The sequence below is a fragment of the Brienomyrus brachyistius genome, chromosome 15, assembly GCF_023856365.1.
Source record: "Brienomyrus brachyistius isolate T26 chromosome 15, BBRACH_0.4, whole genome shotgun sequence".
NCBI lineage: Eukaryota > Metazoa > Chordata > Actinopteri > Osteoglossiformes > Mormyridae > Brienomyrus > Brienomyrus brachyistius.
In genome coordinates this window covers 12331401-12358232 of record NC_064547.1, presented here as the reverse complement: position 1 = coordinate 12358232, position 26832 = coordinate 12331401, and the positions used below count along the sequence as shown (strand labels likewise).

General features: G+C 43.5%; 1 protein-coding gene across 2 annotated transcripts in view; it reads right to left on the bottom strand.

Annotated features, from left to right (window-relative positions):
• The window catches only part of LOC125708932 (collagen alpha-1(XVIII) chain-like), a 70002-nt gene extending 51325 nt beyond the window's left edge, over positions 1-18677 (bottom strand). For both annotated transcript variants that reach the window (XM_048976859.1, XM_048976860.1), the window contains exons 1-2: positions 18450-18677; positions 18286-18362 (exon numbers count right to left, since the gene is read on the bottom strand). In XM_048976859.1, coding sequence (XP_048832816.1) covers positions 18286-18362; positions 18450-18460 — 88 coding nt within the window. In that variant the 5' untranslated portion in view covers positions 18461-18677. The remainder of the gene's footprint in view (positions 1-18285; positions 18363-18449) is intronic.
• Between the last annotated feature and the right edge of the window lie 8155 nt (positions 18678-26832).

Below are 26832 nucleotides of genomic sequence, written 5' to 3'. Positions count from 1 at the left end.
TTTCCGTGTAAATTCCGGAACCCCGACAGAGGAATTTGCATAAGATATGCAGCAATGTCTGGAATGTTGAATGCTGGCCTTAACCCCCCACCCCCCACCAGGCCAGCACCCCCACCAAACCACCTGATGAATAGCGCTGATTTACAATGGACTGCAAACACAGCCCCCCTCGGGGTTTAGGGCCAGAGTAATCTGTCGAACACTGAGTGACACGTCGCAGTCAATATCCGTGTCAGCGGGTGGAACTAAGAGAAAGGGGGCCCAGGAAAGTTGGGGGGGTGGGTTGGGATTAAAGGAAGGGGAGGGCAGGCTGCTCAGCCAGCCCCACGGAAAGATCACATGGTTATCTGTATGTCCCCCGCTCATTCAGTTTTAACAAAAAAATGAAATCAAAATAACAGGTCAACAAGAAATAAATTCAATATTCAATATGCCTGAAAATAAAATATGGAAGATACATGACATTAATATTCATCCATCCATCCTCTATACCAACTTATTCTACGCAGGGTTGCAGGAGTCCAGAGCCTATCCCAGAAGCTATGGGCGCCAAGCAGGGAATAACCCAGGATGAGGTGCCAACCCATTGTAGATGATGGAAATAATACTAATAATTATTATTTTACAGTAATGGGTGGAGTGTGTCTCTGTGAGTTAGGACTCCAATGAAAGGACTGCAATTAAAGAATCTGCAAATTGTCAAAAGGTTAATTTTTAACATTTTATGTATGTGGCAGACACTTTTATGCAAAGTGAAGTATAGAGAGAAAGCAGGATCCCTAGAGCGGCTGGGGTTAAGGGCCTTGCACTAGGGCCCAGGAGTGAAGTCACTTTGCCAATTGTGAGATTCGCATCGACAACCTTCTAATGATTTGCACGGTGTCCCGTCATGCTGAGACTCTCACGGCGCCGGAACACCAAAAACATAGTCAAAGATAGGGACGGGACTCAGAAATATATGTTTTGGCTCAGAATCAATGCCTCAGACTCCTCACCCGGAACACCGCCATGGATCACTCTGATCCTCCCCAGACTGCAACCACCGTGTTCAGTGACTGAACATGATGGGGAACACACATAACACAAGAAGGTCCTAAAGGTACTTTCATAAGAGCGCGCCGACACACTGGGTCCGGCCTCTTTAACATGTGAGCCTCTGAGCGCCGGTAAGCATACGAGCCGTTTGACTGGAATGGGCAGCCTTCCTGAATTCCTCGGCTCCCACATTTCACCTGAGTCAGGGCTATTCATCTAATAACTGAACATCCCACAGCAGCCAGAAGCGGGCGGAGGATGACTCACCACAATGACGCACATTAGATTGCGACAGCCTAGCAATTTCTCACATCTGTGCGTTACATCTACCTACAGCAAAGTCCGACAGGCCAAATTCGGCTCTTCTGGAACATACAGCTAGTTGAAAAACGATGCGGGTCTGAGCAACTACTTAAAAAAAAAAAAACCTCTCAGTATTTTTTTTACACTCTGTTTTTAGAAAAGCTGGACCAAAATTTCTTAAATGAACTCCTGACACGTTTGTTTCTAGGCCACATCAGCGATTTTCAGATGCGTATGCTAATCCCCACAAGAAGAAAACCAGAGATGCCTGCCTCAGTACAAGGAAGGATGGAAGCCAGAGCACCTCAGGAGAGATGGCTACAGAAATCCATCCATGGGATCCAGGGTCAACTCAAAACCGCAGCCCTGAAAATCTGCGTCCACATATATTCACTGGAAGACCTCTCATTCCTCTGCAGTGAACAGCACCTCTTAATTTGTGTTTTATGATCCACCCACAGCAAACACATTGAGGGCTGCAGGTCTGGAGGTCACTTCCTGCTGCTAAAAGCATACAGTAGCGCCAGCAGCAGGGGTTAAGGGGGACGTGACCCACCTACACTCGAGAGTGTTGACCCCTCCGTCATAAATTATTGACGGGCCTTCTATGGCACAGGGTAGAGAAAACACACTTTGCCATTAGAAGTAAACAGAACATAATGTAATTCTGGTAAGATGCAACAGAAAGGTCTTACATTTTTTGGTTGCCCAGGGCTTAAATGGACTGTGAGGTCATGACTGTTAAACAGAAGCTCTTGAGCTCGAATACTTGACAGGCGTCCAACATTCGCGAAGAACAAGCGAGGCTGTTCTCTCTGCGGGACATGGATTCCTAGAGAAAGCCGCGGTATCATCCTTGCTGTCATCGCTGACCAAATGAAGTTCATAGATGGTGCAGGATTACTTTAACCCACTGACAAAACTTTGAGGTTAAACTCAGCTGACACCTGCATTCAAAGCAAGCTTTTCAATTAGTGTATCTGACTGGATATTTTGGAGCAGACCAGGTTTTGTGTACTGCAGAAAGGCTTGAAGTTCATATTATACTGGAACCTTTAATTATGCTACCTACTGCCTAATTAGTCTAACATTTTTTTTTAAGTGGAACCTCTTCGCCTGCATTGTACAGAATAACTAGACCATGGATATAAATTACGGAGGAGAGCGGGTTGCAACTCCCCAATAATCAAAACCAGTCAATACAACCCCCTGAACCCCCTCAACGCCCCCCAGTGCTGAACCCAAAGTTATGCCCTTACACTGGACACACTACTTTGAAATATTATAGATTGTATAAAAGAATATCATAAGCTTGGCTCCCCAGTCTGCTTTGTTGACATCAGAAGGCTACGTAACACGTGAGTTTTTATATATTCCACGTGGTGAAGTGCAGAACAACTGTGAAACATGAGTCTGGGTCGGATTGGCGTTCTGCGGTAGGTCTGACAGACAGATCGTGGATCCGCATGTGAATGCCGAGCTCCAGAAAAGCACGACAGGTTTCCACAGATGCACTTTGAAGCCATTAGAAGATGTTTATCACGATGAACAAAGCTCAATGTTACGTAACGTGCCCAGGGAGAGCTGGAGCGCTCCACTTGCAGACTTCATTTCCTCCCGGTGACATGGTCTGCATGATGTCAGAGGGCCCAAGCTAAGTTCGAAGTAACTGGAGTCTGGCATGTGTTCCTTCTCAGATGATACATGTGCCGCAAGTGAGCTTACAGAAGACCTGCTAATCTGTTCTTCGGAACAAAAGTAGAAGACCACAATTGCATATTTCCTCAAAAGTGAGTTATGAGCAAGATACAGTCTCTTATGCTCAGTTATATCTTGTGACAAAATATCTTAGCTCGACCCTGCATGAAGAAAACAGTATCAAAGATGAATACGTGTTCCACTCACACACCACCATGTGAGCTGATGTGAAGTTGGCCTCTGTCAGGAGGGATGCCAGCCTGGATCCCTGTATACACGATTCCATTGGCATGGATTTTCCCACAGTATGACCTGTCACGGCTGACTTAGAATGGCAAAGAACACAGCGAGATGCAATGGGGACGAACACGGGGTGGAACAGCATTGCGGGTCCCCACTAAAGGTAATCTGAGATCTAACAGACCATCGATTTGAAGACAATCCAGCTATTCCAAACATATGGAATATGGGATATATCAACCATGACCAGTAAGAAACGTCATGTCCATGACAGAACTGCTTTACGAATTTACCACTGCTCCACTCATTCCTTCTTTTTACAAAAATTTTATCCAAAACATTGGAAAGTTTGCATAATCTGGTGCACAAAGGCTGAGACATTACAGCAAGCACTGAAAATACCTTGTGCGAAGCTCAGGAACAGAGGCTAAATACAATATAAAGAAATATTATTGGAACAAGGGATAGTGGTTTGGACAGTGAAACGGACATTTAGTGCCGCGTTTAATACTCCGAGTCAACAAAACCTCGAGTACGTCAAACTAAAAAAGTGAAAAGTATGATAATGTATCTGTGCTGACAAATTCAACACCACGTAGCGCATTAGATTGCAGAAGTACATATGGGCAACTTTAGCGGAAATTATTGGGCGAGTAATATCAAAGCTCTGGTAATGCTTCACCCAGAGCTGACTATGCTTAAAATATAGATGAGTCTTCTTTGTTGTCATCTGAAGGAGTCCCCAAGGAGCTGCTATTTCATGGCCTTTTGCCTTTTTGAATCACTTCTCACGGTAAAGCGATCGCAAGAGCTGACGCTATTCTCTCCCTCTCCAGGTCTGGGACCTCGGAATATTTTGATCTGTTTCATTAATGATGAGAACAAGTTGGCGTCTGTTAGTGTGTAAATCATTCTTATACACAGCTGTGCTTAATGTTATCTCATCTGTCCTGTTACATGTAGGATTCACGGCAAACATTCCCACACCACAGACTCATCCTTGTTATCATCTGGGAAATATAAATTGCATTAAAAGTTATGACTATGCTGGTATAATAGTCTTGCTGGGTTGTTTCCAAGTCAGCTGTAGACTGACATAGCATGGCTTATTTATCTGTACGTGGGTAATATTCCTACAGTATATATCTACTCCCCATGAGTTATTTTTAAAGATAGATAAGCTATACCTATATATTTATGTTAAATAAACTCAATATATCACTTTTAGATATAGATACACATACACATAGATATATGTGTAAGTCATTATGCAAACATCGTATACAAAACATTAAAATAATTTAAAATTATAATTTCATCAAATCTATGGCTTTAATGTCCTCTGCTGTCATTCTGGTCTTATTTTCTAGAAACTATTTTACTACTATGACAATGTTAAAACTATTATAATAATTAAATATTGTTTTTAGACAAGTCCTAACTTATGCTTTGCTCTTTAGTTTCACTTTGTCAGTCTCCAAGTTATTAAAAAGAACATGCCTGTTCTGAATAAGATCTTTAAACAATCTTAAAGCCTTAAATGTAAGATAATCGGTCTGTCTGTCTATCACAAACTGACAAGGCATTCTAACTAACCAGTTCTGTGTTTGGCCAGCTGTGGGCTGTGGTTAAAACAAACCACTGTGAAAATGGCAGAGAGGTTCAAATTGCTGCCTTTCTTGTTAGTGTATCTCCAAAATGTAACCTTTGCCTCTAAAGTCTTTTAAGGGCAAGTGTGAAAAGTATCCTCTCCTTCCATATCCTCCAACGTCTCTAGGAGAAGCATCTGCTGAAATGAAGACAAGTTTCAAAAAGCTGGCATAAGCCTTGGTAAACATACAGGTCTGAGGGGTAATGGAATGTTCACATCTTCTTTGGATCTGTACAAGAGTTGCAAGCAAAAATCAGGAGAGGTTCATTCATTCTTGAGCAGACCTGCCAAAAGGTGCACACAGACCTTCCCAAAGGTGCACATAGGAACATAATTGTTTCCAAATTGTAAATTGAATGTGTTGTTTCCAGCACCCTGAGGCACCCAGAACACTTGGCTGACCCGTCATTGCTATGGGCTATTCAGTAATTCTTATCATAAGTATGATCCACCCTAGAAGGCTGAGTGTAATCACACTAAACCAGTTCTGAAAAATTCATCCTAAGAAGCTCAAAACAGATGGGCAACAGCTAAATGCATTTACAAGATTCCCAACATCACTCTTATCAGTCAAAGACCATTAAATCAGCAGCCATTAAAGACCGTTAATTTCAAAATACTGATTGACAGGGACGATAAGGAGGACAACAGCCACTCTCGGGTTACATAGCCTGCATAATCTGCACCTGTGACAGATCTACCTGCCACATGGGTGCTGATTACAGGCTTGGAGAATGACGACTGGGCATATTCCCAAAATTCACAACCAGCACACCACCATCTGTGGTTCGCCCTCCATTAGAGTGGCTTGTGAGCTTACGCACAGTACTAAAGCCTATACTCTGCACACTCCCAACCCAGCCTTTGCACTCTGCATCGTACAGACTCCTGATCTTCATTGGTAGTCCAGAACCACAGGGTCTGAGCTACAGACTTAAGGGTCACAATTGCTAATCTGGAAATCGTCTGGATGATTCTGGTTCTTGGGGACCCACAGACAGTCCACGTTTCCGCTCTACTGGGAGATGGGAGGGAGCAAAAATGTGCCTGTCAGGAACCTCAGACGGAGTAAAAACAGGGACCGACTGTAGGTCCCTCAGGACCAGATTGGGAAACAAGGTGATAAACTAAAGAGAGACTTTCGGCAACTCCTTGTTCTCAGCTGGAGAAGTGGAGTGCAAGTTCCTGGGAGACACACACTCACCCAAACAGAATGCGCAGCACTACAGTGTGATGACTGGCGATCTCCACCCTCAGTAGACTGGGAACTTTGGCCTGTGTCTCTGTGCTCAAGTAACGCCCGGAAAAGGTCTTCCAGAAAACACAGCTGATTTGAATCCCAGAATGCTCCTTAAACAGACGGTAGGATAGGCTCGAGCCAAAGAAAATGATGCAACACCATGTTCCTCAGTCATCTCAGTGTGGATGTCCCGTGGCATGTGGAATTTTGTGGTATGGCCAAATCTGATCTGGTTAAAATGCAAAATCGCGAAAGCACATGCAAAGCACAACTTGCTGCAGATATGACATTTATATTTAGAGACAACACAATGTGAATGTTCATACTCCTGCTATGGATCTATATAATTTAATTTAAATTACTTTTACCAACTGGCCAATCACGGGACTCCTAAAGCATGGAAAAAGCCTGCATGGTTCAGACAATCAAGTGCCAGTATCCCTGCCAAACTTACCAAGGTGCTCAACTGGGAATCTGTCCGTCATTCATGCATTATCAGGGAACACAGCACCAGGCTGTACCACCAATGTCTTTGGGGGGGGGGGGGAGGGGGGGGTGGGATGAAGTCACTATTGCTAAGAGACTGAGCAATGGAGTATCTCTTTCATATTCCACAGAGCAGGATAAGGGCAATAATTTCTGCCCTTTCACACTTAACCTGAATCCTCAAAATAAATCACTTTTCTTTTCAATTGACACAATAACCCCCAAAGGGACCGTACAAATAGTACTGCCCGGCTCAGTTAAGATTTAATCCAGCAGTTCTCAGTTGACTTCACAGTTACAATAAAGAAGTGAGGATTGCATCATCCTATGGAAAGCAAGCAGCACGCCAAACCCTACATCGCCTTTTTGTAAATCGGGTCCTTGCTAAGAGGAGAAAAAACATCACTAAACAAAACCCAGTTGTTTCATATTAAAAGTATCAGAGATCCTTCAACTGATGTATAATACAATAATAAAGGCGACTTAACAAAAACAGATCTGCAGGCTGACTGTGAAATCAACTTTTAAAAAAACCTGATTTCTTCCAGATTCCTTCTCTGTAAAGTGTAAAACAGTACAACACACAGTTGCTAATAACCAGCAGCAAACTGAGGGTTCAGTGAGAGATCATCCACTCTCCACGTCTGCAGCAGTCTGTTCCGTCAGCTGATCGTCTCCCTGTGTAAAATCGCTCTGCAGAAACCAGATCAGCAGCGTTCCCTTCCAGCAGGAAATCATAGCCCCTCCCTCAGCCCCCTACACCCAGGGATCTTTTCGGAATTGACACCGATCACGGGCGGAACATGGAACTCCAATGGATGTTTCACGTACAGCATACTGACAGTTGCCATGACACCCATCGAGAGCTCCTCACAATTCTAAAATGAAAGAGATGCCCATCGACAAATATCGACATCGACAGACCCTGGAGGAAACCCCGTGAGAACACGCAAACTCCACAGACATGGAGCCAGAGCAGAAACGTGAACCACAGACTATAGACGTGTGAGGTAATCACTGCACCACTGTAATAATAATAATAATAATAATAATAGGAAGTAAAATTACATGTTATAGTATCTATTGATTAGGATATATAATAGAATCAGTTGAATATATAATACACTGAGATCACACTGTGACAATTACCATGTTTATGCCCAACGGTATTTTTTCAGTCAGACTGCTCCTTACCAAGATGTGGAATAAAATAGGCTGTAAAATAGGCCTCAGCCTATGCGAGTAGATGCACTCCTGGTAAAACATCAGCGTGATATGGGCCTGCTGCCAATGGCGTCGCTCCACTCTGTTAAGACATGCCCTGCCCCTCTCAAGCCGCAACCTCCCCGGCCAACGAGTCCTTAAACATGACACCTGGGCGTCCGCGTTTCAACTTTTTTAACAAGAAGAAACAAAGGCTGAACGTGGGCTTTTATCTTCTCCCTCGAGATGAGCTGTCTAGATGCAAGACAGAAAGGTGGTCTCGCCAATTAAAAAAAATAAATAAATAAAAGAATCCCCCCACCCCTGACTGGGCTGATCTGTGTGCTGATTGGACCGTCCTCCATGCAAGGAGTGGGGGGGGGGGCACCACAAAATAGCAGTAAACATGGGAGGGGAGGGGTCTTCCCTAAGACTATTGCTTGAAGATGTAGTAAATATAGAGCTCAGGTATAAGCCATAATGTCTACACTCCGATGATGAATTTGGGATGGCATCGCTCACAGACCTCATGCACGCAGAACACGGGCAAACATAACAGATCCAACAGAAAGTATTTCATTCTGAGATCCTTCTGATATTCCACTGAACATCTAAGTGCTGCCTTAACTGTTTGGGCTCACCACTAAATAACAGCCAAGTTTGTATCAACCCAGTGTCTCCAGCTCAACACCCACATTAAGTGTTAAAAAACTCAGGCCAAAAGCTTAATTTTATAAATGACTTGTTGAGTAATATTCTTGGAGGACTTCCAGAACCCCAGGGTACAGCTGTTTTGCACAAAATTTACAAGAGAACGTGCCTAAAATTTTATTAGAATATAGACTAAGAACCTTTTCACACACTTTCCTAAACTTGTCCTTCACCATATTTGTCTAGCTATTTTTCTTTACCTTTTTAAGAAAGTTTAACAGTCAGTTCTCAGTACAAATCCCTCACAAAGAGATATGCATAAGGAGAGAACGGGATAAGCTGTCTTTGGGATCCTGCCGACCGAAATCTGAACTGTAATGCAGCAGATACAGAAATAGAGACATAGAGACTGCCCAGGCGTCCATCCAACATCTTATTCTGATGCACCATTTATTCAGAGATGGGTCACGGGGAGAGTGTGAAGCTATGACTGTGCAGCCTCATCAGACTCCACCACCATCATCAAGTTTGCTGATGATGCTGCAGTAATAGGCCTAATCTCCAATAACAATGAGAAGGCCTACCTGCAAGAGATCAGTAATCTGGAGAGCTGGTGCCACGAGAACAATCTTCGCTTAAATGCCAGCAAGACGAAGGAGCTGATTGTAGACTACAAAGCAGGGGAGGAACTACAATCCCCTCTTCATCAATGGGACTCCAGTGGAGAGATTGGACAGTGTCTGGTACCTGGGTATCCACATCACACAGGACTTGCCATGGTCTCGCCATGTCAGCTCTCTGTCTAAGAAGGTCCATCAGTGTTTATTCCATCTGAGACGCCTCAGAGATTTTCGCCAGCTTCAAAGGGTGCTAAGGAATTTCTACTCCTGCGCCATTGAAAGTCTCCTGATGGGAAACATCTCCGCCTGGTTTGGGAACAGCACAAGGCAGGACAGCCAAGCTCCCTGACCTGCAGTCTGTCTACATCAAACGGTGCCGAACCAAAGCCAGGAAGATCATGGAAGACCCCAGCCACCCCAACAATGGACTCTTCTCCCTGCTGAGGTCAGGGAAGCGATTTTGTTCCCTAAAGGACAACACAGAGAGAATGAGAAGAAGCTTCTTTCCTCAAGCTACTCAGTGTCTGAACCAGGACAATACTCAGGATGCCAGAGAGTGATGGTGACAGAGTGACATCATCACTCTTTTCCCCCCAATGCATAACACTGTAGGCTATCCATCCATCCATTTCCCCAACCGCTTATCCTACTGGGTGGGTCCAGAGCCTATTCCGGAAGCAATGGGCACGAGGCAGGGAACAACCCAGGATGGGGGGCCAGCCCATCGCAGGGCAACCTCACACACCATACACTCACACACCATACACTCACGCATGAGGGAAGAAGCCAGAGCACCCTGAGGAAACCGTAGCGGCACATGCAAACTCCAAACACACACACACACACAAAGAAGAGGAAGGACCCAAACACCCAATTCTGGAGGTGTGAGGAAACAATGCTAACCTTAGAGTCAGCCTCTAAACAACTGGATGTAATTATAAAGTGTAATAGTGAATCCCCAGCTGTTTTTGAAGCGCATTGCATAAAGATGATTTCATACGGATTATGTATTTATATTCAGCTGCATTGACTTTTACTCTTTGATTGAAGCCCTGGAACATGACTCCTCAAAGCTTCACTCTACAAACAGCTTTCCACAAAATATAGTAAAGTTAATTTAATAGCATATTAACTTTACTGAAGGAGACATTGAGAACTGAAATGTCTGTCTGTCTATCTGTGAGGCATGAAGGCCAGTGTTCTGCGAAATGACATTATGAGTTCAAACCACAGAATTTCATTAATATCGACCAACAACTAATGACAGTATACCTCAAACTTCATCCTGGCCTGTATAGCTCTTGCATTTTGACTCTGCTAGGCTGATATGCTCCCTTTAGATAAAGTATAGGTACTGGACAGATATTTCCAGATGAGCATGTTTATTTTATAACCTTGGTGGGTGCACCTTAAAACTAATAGCAATGCTCCTGAGAGCGTTTGCTAATGGTTGTGGCCACTCCTCAGTGAGCAGGCATGAATTGGCTTCTCTCTCCAAACCACAGCAGGAGCTCATGGCTCTGCCTGTACAGAAATGGGAGAAATGAATTATGGGATGTCTCATCGGGGAAACTCCCGTCAAAGTGAATTAAAGGGGTCACAGTGAGAACGGCAGGAGTCAGCCGCCTCACAGTGGGTGGGGGTCGAGTCAAGCAACACGACTGCGACCAGGCATGAACGAACCTCTGACAGGACCTGCCTCGGGTGCTGGGCACCCCAACTGGACTGAAGAAACAAGTATGACTGGGAACAGACTGCCAATAGTGAATGGGAGACGTTTCCTGGAAAGCAAAACTGGAGCTTCGCGTCAATCACAAAAGACCAGGCTCTCGTGGGCAAGAGTCACCAATAACTCCAGACGAAGAGCGAGTCCAAAGCCTAAACCTGAACACAAAGCTCCCAGGACATCAACAAAGAATCTGGGGAAATTCATCCTGCGGAGAACAGAGGGCACGTTGCCGGGAAACAGCAAGCCAGCATCTGACCGGAGGGATGAGTCCAAGTCCAGCAGGACGGGGACCCTTCTAGAAGAAGAACACCAGGCGGCAGGCAGCTCCCGTGAGTGCACACGTGGGTATGCCAGACGTCTGGCTTTCCAAACAAACATTCTTTGAAGACGCTCCTTGGACTTTTAATGAGACTTTATTATCATGTCAATCCAAATGATATTTTCTGTCACCAAGGCTGTGATTACATTTCGTCAAACTAATAAGCTCCCCGAGGCGGGATAAGGAAGGGCGTACACTTGCGGCACAAAGCACTCACTTAATTTCAAGGGTTTCGTCCAAAGCAAAGGAAATGTTTCGCACAGGAGTTACACAATAAATCCTGCAGTGGACATTCAGCAGCCTCCCGTAGAACAGTAACTTGCTTTCACGCTGGTCCCCATTCTGATGCTAATTTTCCAGTCATCAATATACAGTTTGGCTCCTTCGCCTCTGACATCTGTTGCTGGCACCTGAACAGTAGTCACACCCCAAAAGGACATGAAAATATTTACCATTTTTTTGCTGGATACTTTTTTAAGAACAGTCACACAGTGGCTTGGTGGGTAGTGCTGTTGACTCACGGATTTGGGAGCGGAGGCTTGTGTCTGTGTGTATGTGTATGTGTGTGGGTGTGTGTGTGTGTGTGTGTGTGTGTGTGTGTGCATGTGTGTGGAGTTTGTTTGTTCTCTTTGTTGTTCACTGGGCTTTTTCCTCTAAATTGCCCATAGTTTATTATTTTGAGTGTATTTACATATGTGCCCTGTGACGGACAGCTATCCTGTCCAGGTTGTACCTCAGCCTTGTACCCTCTGCTGCCCAGGATATTTATTTTTTAATTCCACCTTGCAAATATGGAAAGCCTTTCAACCTGCCTTCAGTCCATTAAATAAACAATCTGAATTTTCAAAAACTTAAACTGACATCAAAAGTTTACAAAACTATACAAAAGTATACAGAACATCTCCTCCACAACTTCAACACATGTTCAGATGCAAGCAATAGATAATTGAAGTGAGTCGGGACAAACAGCTATATTCTGGGAAGGGGGTTCCCTCACATTAGAGACACAAACGGTTGCCAGATGCTTAGTTGTTGACGTACCAGGTGGATGACATCATAAAAGTCATGGAACCACCAAGACTCCCTTCCTGTTATTGTTAACCCATGCTGATTCTTTATAAAAAGGTGAGGCCTCACACTACTGTGAGAAAACATCTGTCTGCTGATGTACCCTGATTTGTGGCTTGTTTTTTACCATAGATCATGTTTAGATAGTCCCACTGAGCTCAGACCACCAGAAACCTCCAAACAATGTGTAATATATAACTCTGCTAGCTTCCTGGTGCTCCAGCACAGTCCTTCCAAAACAACACTTAGACTCGATGCAGTTGCCGATTTATGCATTTTACATAAAACCATAAAGGGCTAGACAGAATAAAAGTGTTCAGAGCCTTCATGGGAGACATAAATGAGAATAAAATCAACCCACAGAGCTTGAGAGGGGCAGCTACAATGTGAAAGACCTCCCGCTCTCAACATCTGCATATGCAAGGAGATGTTCCACATCCAGAGGCCTCAGCTGAGCTGACCTGCATGACTGTACAACACAAGACCTACATGTGGTGAGGATGCTGTTGCCATTTGAAGTTGCTGCATCTCAAACAGGTCCATTAAAGCCTACCATGCTGTTGAGTAGCTCAGAGGGCTAAGACTGTGCCTGTGATCATTAGTTCAAGCCTGAACAAAACTGGCATGTGGCTGTGGGTGCTTGAACGAGGCCCTTAACCACCTCCTCAGCTCCAAGAGGTGCTGTATGAAGGTAGGCCTGGTGCTGTGACCTCTGAGATATGAGGAGCAAGATGGGGTTGGTGAAGAAACAAATTCCCACGCACCTGAACTCTTACTTGTGCAACGGCCAATAAAGGATTATATTTATTTCTCACCATAAATAAATCACGGCTATCTGCTGTGGGTCACCCTTCTCAGCACTCACTGGCTTACCCAGACACCCGGCCAGGCCCTGCACGGCGAAACCGCCACCACTGTTTTGGATTCTTGTAAACATTCCCTGCCCCGAAGGCACCCAGCCGTAGCGGATGCCCACCCTTCTAAGGAAAGACTGACCTGCACCCACACAGTCAGCTTGCTCACAGGCACAAACACATGCACATACACACACAGACACACACACAAGTCAGGCCTGGCATGGAGGAGGGACAGAAGACAGAATATACCTCCGCCAGCGATACAGATCGCGCTCAGTTTAGTGCCATGCTGAGTTTGCCACCAGCCATGCTGAGGAAAATATTTCATCAACTAATCCTCAAACCCATAATTAGCCTGGCCAAAGTACATGCAAATAGGGAATGGGTTGGTTAACAAGGAGAAGTTTGGGAGGATAATGTTAACCTGAAGTTTTGGAAAGAAAGGTTTAGAATTTTCATGTGAAGTAGTTCAATGTTGAGTTAAGGCAGATCTTCAGATTTTACACACCAAGCAGAATTACACACCCAGGCTGAGGTGGAAAGTTCAGGTTCAGAAAGTACAAATCCAGACCAAGATTTTGTTTCAAGCAACCAGTTGAGTACTCTGTGACCATGACAACCAACTCGACTGGTAGCTTGACACAAAATCTTGGTCTGGATTTGTACTGCACCCAAGTTCTGTGTATATAGGTCTTCTACCAAACTCTGTGTGTTTGCATGGGTTTTCTATGAAGGACTGAGTGTAAGTATGTGTCCCCTCTGCTGCCAGGGATGCATGCCAGGCTCACCATGACATCAGACTGGATGCATGGTTTCAGAAGAAGGATGAAGAATGTCACTTATCCATTGCTTGCATCTTATAGCCTTCACGTCAAATGACAGATCCTGCTGTGTTTGATGCCCATTGGGGTAATGTTACTCAGGAATTCTAACTGTTCATTTAGTAGGCCTCATATCTGGCAGCAGATTAAACTGAAGGTCACCTCCATTATAAGGGGACGGTAATCTCATGAAAAGGGTGCCCACTTATACCCGCCAGTGATTCAGATACAATATGGTATCTGCCTTTTTTTGAACCATTTTCCCAGTTCCCCAGAAACAAATCCATCACAGGCCGGTCACTCTTAATGGCTGACATTTCAAAACAAAGCCAGGTTTCTCAGATTTCTGGGACCGCTTTCATACAAGGAACAGAAAACAGCAGTTTTTTCAGAGAAGAATCCTTCATTCGTCAGTGCTCTCAGAGCTGGTGGTGTCGGTGGGCTGCTGGGAGAGGGTATAAAAGATCATGTTCATATTTAAAGCCTGCATTAGTCGTTAAACATTGTTGGCCAAGGTGACGCATTTGTACTCTACATTCATTTCCCCTCGAGATCCGGTCAGAGGGCCAAAATTACCCAGACAGCTGTCAGCACGGACCGTTTGTAGCAGTCAGAACTGCATTGAGGGGGAAAACCGTAGGTTAAAGTTTCTCTGACAATAATCGCTGAATGTCCCAACTCAGCCTTTATAACAAAGACTATAAACCACAACCTTAATCTAAGCAAATCTAAAAAAATATGTTTCCAGATTTTCATGCTGGTAAATATGTTATTTTTCTGTTAACCGCATTTGTAACACAATCAAGATATAGATAAAGCTGAAATGGAAATGTAACCGCAAACATTTAGTTGTTTTACGGTAATTTCTTCTGACTTCCTCTAACTGGAGACATTAAATAAAGTGCAATAATGAATAGAGTATAATCTTTCAAATCTTCGTTAACACACAGGATAATTATATGATGTATAATTTTTGTTGAGGATGGAGGATTGCAATTTTTCTTGAAATATGGATAGTTTATCTATAATTGGCACATCTGAATTGAATTATGCAGAATGTATGGATGTGGAATCCATCCATCTTCTAGCCACTTATGCTGGTCAGTGTCACTGTGGGGGCCTGGATCCTATCCCAAGAAGCAGAGTGTGTTTGTCTGGGTTACCAGCATGGGTGGGTCTGTTGTTTCTGGACCCCCACTCAAAAGGTCACTTTGGGGCTCCCAGCCACCCCCCCCTCATTTTTTAAAATTTAAATAAACAGTTACTGAATATTTATAAGACCATAACTAGGTGGTTAGTGGAACATGTTGCTTCAGCATCTACTAAATAACGAATGTCTTCATTTGACATTTGCTGTAGTGACTTTTTCTGGCCAACAGGGGGCCCCTAAATCTCGGGGTCCTACGTGAATTCATGGTTTGAGTAGTGGTAAACACGGCCAACGAATACCAGTCTATTGCAAAGAGATGATTACAGTACCAACATGAGGGAGTGGGTCTAATTGGTCTGTTAATCCTTTTTCTCATTTACTTACTCAGCCAGAGCACTTAGTAGCAACACTATTCTCAAACAAATTCATGCTACTATCACTTTAAATAATGAAACTCTTTAAAATTGTTTACTTATGACTGACATGATGTAGGTAAAACACGGGAAACGATATATCATGTTTTTATACAAATCATTTGTGTATACGTTTTATGTGATGACATAAGTGTGAATGCTGTAACCTGGGTTATGGATCTGCAGTTTAAGCGTCTGTATCTGGAAGGTCTCTGGGTAGAACTTTGTGGTCTTCAAAATAATCACATCATTGTGGGGACCCTGAACAAGGCCCTTAGCCCTAAAAACAACTCCAGGAGCGATGGAAAAATGTGTGACCTTTACTCTCACCTAGGTGTGTCTCATGGGAGAGCAAGATGTACAAAGACTGAATTTAGCTATATTTGCTACTTGTTCAGTGAAAATAATGGTAGTTGAGTCTATTTTTACTAATCAAGTCATGGTGATAGACAGGCTTGTATCAGAAACCACCATCCTTCCAGTACATAGGAACGCCAAGCCTAGGATCTAAACAGGGCCCCTCCCCTGGATTGTAAAGGGCCCTCCCCCTAGCCATAAAAGGCCCCTCCCTTATACTAAATACACACAAAGTTAAACTGATAAAATTTCTGCCAAGCGCTTGACAGCTAGAACATCAGTGCTTTGCCCTGGGGCCTTGTGTGCAGTAGTTCCGCCACTGGATCTAAACAGAACTGAATGGCGTAAACAGAAGGAAGCATTGAATCATTTTTAAAAAGGTTATGAATGAGCCAACTGTCACGGTCATAAATGCTGGAAAAACAGCGGCAGGTCAAGTGCTACTTTTGCTGATGGTTGGAGCAGCTAGAGACAGTAATGCTGGGCTCTCCATACAAAAGTCAATGCTTTGGTCCACCTTACCATCCTTCCTGTTACTAAAACGTGACTCAAGATTTTAGCATTTACACCAGGGGTGGAACCCAACTGAGCTATCTTAGTGAGGAATGCAATCCAATATGCAATTATTTTTACTAGCCAGTGGGCTACTGTTCAGGTCAGGGACAGACTGGCACCAAAAAGCAGTCTGGGATTTTTGGGGAGGGGGGGGGGGGGTCCCTCGGTTCAGTTTGCTAGTAACTGGGGCGGCAAAGGGGCAAGGGTTTTCCCTTAGTATATTTAGCCAATTACGATCACCTGATTGGCCACCAATTACATAAAGCATTGATCATCCACTGTGATCAACTAACAGGTAGGTCACCTCTAGAATACAGGTTATATAATACTGGGGAATGGAAAAAACGACCAGCCCATCGACAAAATTTTCAAACTTCCCACTGGCCTGTCCATGTTTCGTCCAGGCCGAGTCTAATTTCCAGCCTTGGTTTAGGCCTGCATGCTATTAATTACTGTTGAAGAGAGCTGTCTCTTAAAGCCCTGGATTGTGTGTGCCTCTTCCATACATCCATTCATCCTCACAGGGTTGCAGGTGGACCAGGAGATGAAAGCATGCAGGTGTACATGCTGGACAAAAAGCCAGTCCATCAAACGGCACATATACCACGGGCGGTTTAACAATGCCAGTTCATGTCTTTGGACTGCAGAAGGAAATCAGAGCATCTGGAGAAACCCCACCCAGCAAAAGGGCCAGATTCAAACCCCAAACCTGAAAAGGCAAAGTAACTGCTTTACCCAGTGCACCACTGTGCCACCCAGAGTAGACAAGCTGATTCATTGCAACTGAGAGTTGTTTTTTTTTTTTTTTTTTTTTTGGGCGATGCCAGACATCTTTTTAGGTTAATAAATTAACCAGCACTAGTAAATATACAACAGGGTGCAGCAATAATTAGGTTTTTATACACAGAATCAGAATCGACATCGGAACATAGTTCATTTCTTTAGAAACTGTTGTTTCCCTTGTGCCAAAACCTGGAAGCATTTCCCTCGCAGATAAATTAGTCCTTGTTTTATTTGGTGAATCATTCTACGGTGGCTTTTTCCAGACGTCAATGAGTCACAGATGCTTCTCTCACCTCTGCCTTAATATACTTAAGGAACTTAAATACCAAAAAAAAAGTATCGGTGATGATAAGATTAATCTTTCGTATCGAGTTCACGATTTAGTATGATTTGACAATCTATGAGCTTTTTGCTCGCTCGGGCGTACTTCAGCACCATGGAGATTTAATGCTACGGAGTCCGCTGAGAGCATAATATAGTAAAAGCGGACACTAGGTGCGTCTAAACCTCTCAGTTTACTAAGCACCTCAATTGTTCAGTGTTTGTTATGTTACGATTTAAGAATTGTACATGGTTTTATACAATAAGGTGAATTAGGGTGATTTGGGACGCCTAAGATATTACGTATGTGTGACATATGTGTGTGTGTGTATACACGTATATACACATATACACACACACACGCCTAAGAAAAGTGTGACTTCATGCATGCTTGCCTGGCGCGATGTAAGTGAGAGGTCAGGTTATCTGCAGGACGGGGCTTGAGATGCATGGGGATGCTCTTTCGTACCACCATATCTGATATGAGCTGTTATCTTGAAAGTCCCCTCCCAGCAGTGACTGACGGTCCCAATATCGTTCACAGCGAAGTGATGCTCTTCTGAGATTTATAACGGAAATTTTGGTTTCCTTCTCTAGCTCGGAAATATTTGGGTAAACTGCAGTCTCTGAACAAAACGTGCGTATTTTTTATTTGGTCGCACAAAAGCAATTGTTATAAATCTTTTTAGGCTAAATAAAATATCAAATCAGATAACCTTGCGAAGTTAAATATGCACATCAAGCGCACATAAAGTTGTCGCATTTTCATAAAGACCAAGACGTACCTTCCAATACTTCAACTTCAGCAGAAAGTCCGCAGTAGCACAGGAGGACACACAGACCAAGGGACCACTGGGCGAGACTGCGGATGAAAGAAAAACGGAAGATAAATAAATGAAATAAGCAGAATAAATAAGAAATAGATTAATGTGAGAAGGTGCATTCTTACCGAGACTGCATCTTCGGTCATTCACAGGGTAGCGAAGTTCACTTGAAAATGCGTGCAGCAACAGTTAGCCCGTGCTGCTCCTTCTCTGCCGCGGAGTCCCGTCCCCGCACCTCTTCTCCCCCTCTCTCCCCTTCAGACTCACTCCTAGCTGACTCAGTCCCCAGTTGAAACAAAGACAGTTTCAGTACTTCACAAACTCAAGCGGCCCTCACACACTGAAACCTGACTCCCCCTTTACTCCTACTCTGTCCAGTGCTTTAAACCCCTTATTCTCCTCCCCACCGGTACCGCTGCCTCTATCAACTATAGTTCCCTCCCGTTCAATTGCTAATCTAATATTTTATTCATTGAGTTCATTCATTTGTTGTTCAGATGGATTTTAAAACTTAAAAACTGCAATATAATTAATCTGGAGTGTTTCTGAAAGTTATTAAACAAATAAGTTAGAGGCAACCATAACTAGCAGGAGGGAGATTCTGAATTAGGTAGGCCTAATGCAATAGTTAATAAACAAAAAAAAAACTATCACGATAATCCGTTTAAATACCTTCTTCATTACCAATACTTGGTAGTGGTACGGGCAATATCTGAAAAGTAACAAAAAGGTTTCCCACTTTTGTGTGCTGTTAGTGCATTCCTTTTTGCACAATTGTTGGATATATACAGTTTTTACATTTTCTTTGTTGAATTATACAGATTTGTATGTATGTAGGTCCATTAGGCGACATGGGCAGATGCCTGGGGCGCCATCTTCTGAGCGGGCACTGACTTAGCAAGCCGATTTCTGAGAGGGTGCCTAGTAAGCACCGGTACTGTGTAACCTGAATTAGTGAGTGGATAATACTCAGTAAACTGGATTCACAGATTCACAGCTATAAAAAAATTCGACCCAATATGCATCTGGCAGTCAAAGTATCAGATCGAGTGCATTGCTTTTCATTGCATTTAAGGATGATATTTGATATTCATTCAAAAACCAAATGATCAAAACAGAGTAAACAGATAATGCATAAGATGCAGCACATTAAGACTAAATAGATAGGCACTGGTCAACAATATATCACAAAAATACTCTGAATAGGAGAGTGGAAAGAATAAAATATAAAAATTACAGTTGTATTTGCAACAAGATACACAGACCAGATATAAAGTGGCGATTAGGAACTTTCCGTAGTAAATACCAAACAACAAACATGTCGATCACTGCGGTCGCAGTATCATGCTATAGTGATGCTTCTCTGCAGGGCTTGGAAAGTGACTGGGAAAAGTGCAGACCAGCACTGAAAGAAAACCAGCCCGCAGAGCCTGAAACGGCACTCGCTGGCAGCACTGTGATTCAGAGCACGTGGCCAAACCTACATTAGAGAGGCTTACGGATAATTGAGAATACTATTTAGCAAATCTACCGAGAAAGCATAACATATACATGAGCAATTCCTAAGTGACTTGGAAATGCTTGCCGGAATTTTAGAAAAAGAAAAATCAGATCAAACCAAGGTGCCATGGGCATTTACAAAACAACTTGTGGCTGTAACTGTATCCAAAGAAGAGGCTTTAGATGTTGCTAAGAAATGGTGCCAAACCATATTCTGTGGTTCTTATTGGTGTTGTTGATTCAGTTATGAATCAGCATTATACCTCACAGGCCTTGAATGGCATATATTTAAACATCACCAGGTTTTGTTAAATAACATATTCCACTCCTGTAATTTTTATTTTTGTTTTTCTTCTAGGTTCTCCAGGTTTTGCACAAATGTTGAAAACATGCAAAATATGCTAACCGGTATCTCTGACTTGCTATGACTGTATGTATCCTGTGGACCGGCATCAGGTCCTGTGTGGGCCCCTGCTTTCTAACCTCACCTGCCTCGCTTCCTGCAGGACACTGTCCAGGGTAAGTGGTGAGTAGCTGAGTAGATCTTGGAAGTAAATGGCCGGGGCAGTTAATCAACAGAATATATCAAAGCAGAGTACTGGACATGCATCTAAACATCGTCTTGTAACTGTTTACCCTAGTCAGGGTCGCCTGGTGCCAGAGGGAATTCTAGGGACCGGGGGCCATAAGCAAAAAACTCCATGGGGCCGTCGAACTCTCCTTCCCCCGGCATGATAAAATTTATTAGATTTATTGTAGCGTTAAGTCTAAACTAATAATATCAACAAAGAGAATTTAATAAACACAATTCCTTAATTTTTATTTTATTGTGAAAAGCAGAATGTACGAATAAAGCAGATTTGTCGTTGCAAAGTATTATGTAATCGGCAGCCCTCGGGAGCCCCGCTCCCAGCTCAGGGCCCCAGACCATTGCTTGCTTTGCCTGTCCTGCCCCTATACCTCTGTCTGGAGACTATAGGAGGCAGCAGAGGGTGTAAGGCTTTGGTACACAATAGATAGGATGCCAGTCCAATGCAGGGCACACAAAAGGCTCAGCAATTAAGAGACACCAGTTAGCCTGAGAGCATGTCTTTGGACTGCAGGAGGAAATACACGTGGTGCAAAGTGAACATGCAAACTCTACACACAGAGTAGAAGCCAGATATGAACCCACCACCCAGAAGGTGCGCAGTAGCAGCACTATTCAGTGAGCCACTGTGCCACAAGTACTGAACTACTATGGATGCAGGTTGTTTTTATGAATATCATGGATACACTGTTGGAAGATGGATGGAAAATGCATGGATGTATAAACACCGACTGTATCTGCTTTGTTTTTGTCTTCCGAGCGCTACTCTGCTGATGGATTTCCTGTTTCCCATCATAAATCCATCAATACTTTGTTAGCAAGCACATTCTTACTTAAGGTTTCCTTGGCCTTTGGACACGGGAAGCATGTTGGGTTCTGGTAGAACCTCCAGATCAGCGGCTTTTGGAAACTGACACACGTATGGAATTTACCTGGTTGAGACTCTCCTTCACAGATAATGTAACTTGCAGTCGCGTCGTGTCTCTCTTTGCAGATGCATTCATTTGAATACAGAGTTCTGACTATTTTTTCTGGGCAGGATTACAGGTAAGAGATTTGTCCACCACTTTTAAGCCCTACAAACTGGAAGTTTTTTTTGCCCTTGCTGCATTCTATTCTTAAGAGGACCGATGGAATGATAATACGTGGTGGCCATGATCTTGCCACCAGGACAGGCCAGATATTGCTAGAGAAATGGCAATTTGACCACAACTCATGACAATGTGTTATGGTTATACTAGAGAGTAGCTAAAGTTGTCTATACTGACTCAGCATCAGCATTAGGAAAAACGTCAAATTAAATAACGTTGATTTACTATGCAGATGCTCTTAATATGACAAACTCTGGTTGAAATAAAAGCATAGACCTGACAATCGTTATTCTTGACTCCACAAACCTTGAGCTTTGCATATAATTCACAAGTTTCAGTTTTCAGCTATGTGTCAAGTGTGATATTCGTTTCCCATTGCAGTGTGGGATTAATCAATAAAAAAATGTCAAACTCTCTGAAGTATTTTAGCCACACGGAAAATGTTAGAAGTTACCTTTGACTTCAGATGAACTAGAAACTTTGTTGTGATGAGGCTCACTGCATCCGAAACAGCCATACAGTCCAGCCCTCTGCTGGACTTTGATATATGCTGCATTCGTTACTGTCAGCTAGCAAGCAGAAAGACATACAATTATTCCAGCATTGCTGTGCTGTGACTCTGCAGATTTTTCTATTGACTGCTGAAGCCATCGGATTGGTTAATTGACAGACCAACTTCTCACTGTCCTTTTACTGCTGACTCTTTCAACAGCTTGCCATTAGTTTCCTCCAGTATTTTCAGGACCTAAAACGGGGGTGGGGGGGGGGGGGTGGGGGGGAATGGGACGTGATGGGACTTTGATACATCTCAGCCCAGTGAATCTGGTCACCAGTACAGAAAAGAAGCTTTATTTGCCATTTATACAAGTTTGATTACAGGTACGTTTATAATGCTTCTTTGTACATATTGCATCTTGCTCATCTTTAACATATCTTTTTCAGTTTTGGGGTGAACTGCCCCTTTAAGTAAGGCCCAACTGCCCCTTTTACCAAGCACAGGAATTGAACTGGCAACCTTCAGATCACAGGCCTAACCCACAGAACCACAGATCACCCACCACCCACCAACTCTACAGGTATAAGTTGTTCCATTTGTTGCAATGTTCCCAGACCCACTAGAAATTCATTTTCTAATATTTTCCACCTGGAGGTCCGGCTCCTTCATTTTGGTATTCACTTTGGTGTTGTGCTTGTCCTCTGCACCCCCAAAAGGAGAGGCTTTCCTCCCAGTTAGCCATACATATGCTGCCAGTGTATGTGTGTCACGCTGCTCTGCTCAGCACTCCTGCCAGGGGACTCTCTCTCGAGTGACCATCTCCGTATGACTAAATCCAGCTTTATTACAGCACAGTTTCAGTTACCGATTCTCATAGTTTCCTATGTGAAAATATAACCCAGCAACTACAAACACATCTAGTGCTTATGGGAGCGCACAATGGCATTAATGCTTAAAAAAATCCGTAAAGAAATCTGTGGTTTCCATGACAGCTTGTTTTTTTTTCTAAACAAGCAAACATGAAACAGAACAGGGATGATGGGAACAGGGTATGACTAAAGCTGAAATGTAGGGCCTTAAATTAGCCCACATTGCTTTCCTGTGACCAGTCATGCAAACCTTCTGGCCAGGATACTGGACATTTCCAGATGAAGAAACACAGCTGGAATTCAGCCACAACAGTCAGCTAATAATGCAAACAGGCCAGAGGATCACCATCGCGACACAAACCTCTATCTAACTACAAAAAAAGGCAACTAATTAAGTCCGAATTTTTACTTCCCGATAAATGACTGTACCATACGGAATTTCAATTAAAGTTTAAATTAGCTGTGATAACTTAACTTTTCCCACAGATGTGGTGTTGCAGAATCCTCCTGCCAGGGACAGTGTGTCACAACTGCAGTGCTGCACTGGCTCATGGTGTTGAAGGATATCTATTATATGCGTTTGCTTTTTACGTTTTACAGCAGAGGCTTTTATCCAAAGTTATGTATGTTGATTTTTAAAGGGAGCCGGGGCAGACGCAGACAATCCCTGGAGCAATAGGTGGTTAAGGGCCATGCTCAGTGGCCCAGTAATGACATCACTGTGCTGAGATAGGGATTTGACCCAGTGACCTACTGATCACAGGTAGTGTTCTCTGAGCCACACGTTGCCCCCCCCATGAAATAAACTACAGCAGATTGCTGAGAGAGGTTACTTGAGCAGAGCCATTGTAGTACAGGAGAGTTTTGCGGTTTTGCGCATTGTTAAATCAATGAACTATCTCAAGAGTATCACATCCCATATTTGGCTTTTAACAAACTTTTGGGATTTAAGGGGTCAACATAATGCCTTTCAGTACAACTGTAAGCCAGAGTAAGCTTCTAAAGGGGGGAGTCCTTACCAAAAGAGAGAGGACGGGGGAGGGAACTGTAGGGCTGTGGTGTATATTGCAGACATCAGAGACCCGGTCAAAGCTTTCTCAGCTGGAAATCACCCAGCAATTTGAAAATGTTTCGAGCATCTTTTCCATACCCAGCCATCGTCCATTTTAACATCAAAATGTTAACATCAAAGGCAAATATTTATGCCAGAAAAACAACCTCATATATTATGCAAAGTCTAGAAAGATGCTAAGGCCTAATCTGTGGAAATATTCAGTCATCATCTAAAAATATTAGTGAAATAAGCTTTGAAATGTTATGAAAGCCCATTGAATATTTACCTAGAGGCTTTTAAAGAAGAGATGTACCTTTGAAAATGTTCCCTACTCTCATTGCGCCTTGGAGTTCTCCAGCAGTATGAAGAAGCAGTGATCAAACCTACAACAGCCATGACTCAGCAGCTAGACCCAGGCTTCAAGTTCAAGAAGTTTATTGTCATATTCACAGTAAAAAATATGCACACGTTAGAACCATGTAATGGAATTTTTACTTTGCTTGGTCACCTTCAAAAAAAGATGTAAGATACAATAAATAGTAATTAAAAAGTTATAAAATTTGAATGAATGTGAATGAATATATATGTGGGGTCCGATTAAGTTGAGCTTTTCATTAGTCTTGTGGTGCGTAACTTTATGCTCCTGTAGCGTCCTCCTGAGGGGAGCGGTGTGAACACGATGCGTTGGGAGTCTGTATTGTCTTTAATTACGTTGTGGGCCCTCTTGATGACCCTACTGTTACACATGTCCTGCAGATAGGGGAAGGTTGTTCCAGAAATGTACTGTGCAGTGTTAATTACACACTGGAGAACCTTCCTCTCCTGCACAGAGCAGTTGCAATACCATACGGTCATAGAACTGGTGATGACACTCTCCACTATACCCCTGTACAAATTGGTTAGGATTTTGGTTGGCATGCCACATTTTCTCAGCTTCCTCAGGAAGTACAGTCTTTTGTGCGCCTGGTTGATGAGCTGTTTTGGCATGCCAAACATGTGTATTATGTGTATTATGAGTCCTAGTCAGATTCTCACTGATGTAAGCTCCAAGGAATTTGAAGATTTCCACTCTCTCCAGTTCGGCCTCACAGATATGAATATGAGTCTGCTGCCACTTCTTTTTCTTTGGGTCGATGATCATCTGAGGTTGTTTTTCTGACACCAGGCCACAAGTCCCGTCACCTCGGTCTCTACCCCCTGGTGATCAGCCCAATGACTGTGGTATCATCAGCAAATTTAATGACGCTCGTGTTGTTCTGAGAGGCCACGCACTCATGGGAAAACAGGGTGTAAAGCAACAGAGTCAGCACACATCCTTGGGGGCAACCTGTGCGGATTCTTCATGTGCCTGATGTCTCGTTGCCAGTTCTCACTGACTGGGCTCTATCTGTGAGGAAATTCAGCACCCAGCCGCAGAGGGAGGATGTCAGTCCAAGTAAGACCAACCTGTTGCACAGTTTCTGTGGAATAATTGTATTGAATGCCGAGCTATAATCAATAAACAGCATTCTCACATATGTGTCTCTTCCCTCCAGCTGCGTGGAGCCATACATGGAGGATCATGTGAATAGCAGCATTGACTGCGTCATCAGTGGACCGACTCTGACGATAAGCATATTGTAGCTCACCTGTGATTTCTTTGGAAGGGACACAATGGTGGTAGCCTTAAAGCAAGAAGGCACAAATGCCTGTGCCAGGGACAGACTGAATATGTCCGTGAAAACCCCAGTTAACTGAGCAGGCCTTGAGCGTGTGCCCTAGGATGGAGTCTGGGCCTGTTGACTTACGTGGGTTGATTAGGCTCAGGACCCGACGCACCTCCGCTGTTGTCACTAACAATAGTTCACCATACGTGACTGGCAGCTCTTCATGGCAGTGAGTGTTAAGCGCCTCGTAGAGGGCATAGAACTCATTCAGCTCCTCCGGTAGTGTGGTTTGGCTTGCTGAAGCCTGCAGTGTCCTCTGTTTGCAGTACGTTAACTGCTGCAGTCCTGGCCACATGCGTCGGGAATCTGAAGTGGTGTAATAAGAACATAAGAAATTTACAAACGAGAGGAGGCCATTCGGCCCATTAAGTTCGTTTGGGGAGAATTTAACTTTTAGCTCAAAGATGTTAAAATCTTATCTAGCTCTGATTTAAAAGAACCCAGGGTTTTAGCTTGCGCTACACTAGCAGGAAGACTATTCCATACTCTAACTACACGCTGTGTAAAGAAGTCCTTCCTCAGATTCATTTTAAAACATTCTCCCACTAGTTTCCACTTATGGCCACAAGTACTAGTATTTAAACTAATATTAAAATAGCCATTTGGCAGAACAGCATCCAGACCTGTTAGAATCTTATACTGTATACCTGGATCATGTCCCCCCTTAGTATCCTTTACTCGAGGCTAAACAGATTCAGCTCGATATTCTAGGTGGGGTCTTACCAAGGGATTATATAACCGTAGAATCACCTCCCTTGACTTAAACTCCACACACCTAGAGATGTAACCCAACATTCTATTGGCCTTTTTTATTGCTTCCCCACACTGGCAAGAGTGGGATATGGAAGCAACATACACCGAGATCTTTCTCGTAATCAGCTACCTTACTTTTAGTGGAAGCCATAAATAATCCTCCAGTTTCAGTCTGTACTGTCTCTTGGTGTGTCTGATGGTTCTGCTCAGATCGTATCTGGTCCTCTTATAGCTGTCTGCATCGCCAGAGACAAATGCAGCAGAGCGGGCATGTAGCTTGGATCGCACGTCCCCCTCAATCCAAGGCTTATTATTTGGATAAAGCCTACAGCGTTTTGTGGGAACGATGATGTCAGTGCATGGGCTTGGAGAGACTCGTCCAGAAGCAGAAGTGGTTAGTTCAGGTCCAGAAAGTAAAAATCCAGGCCAAGATTTTGTTGCAACCAACTA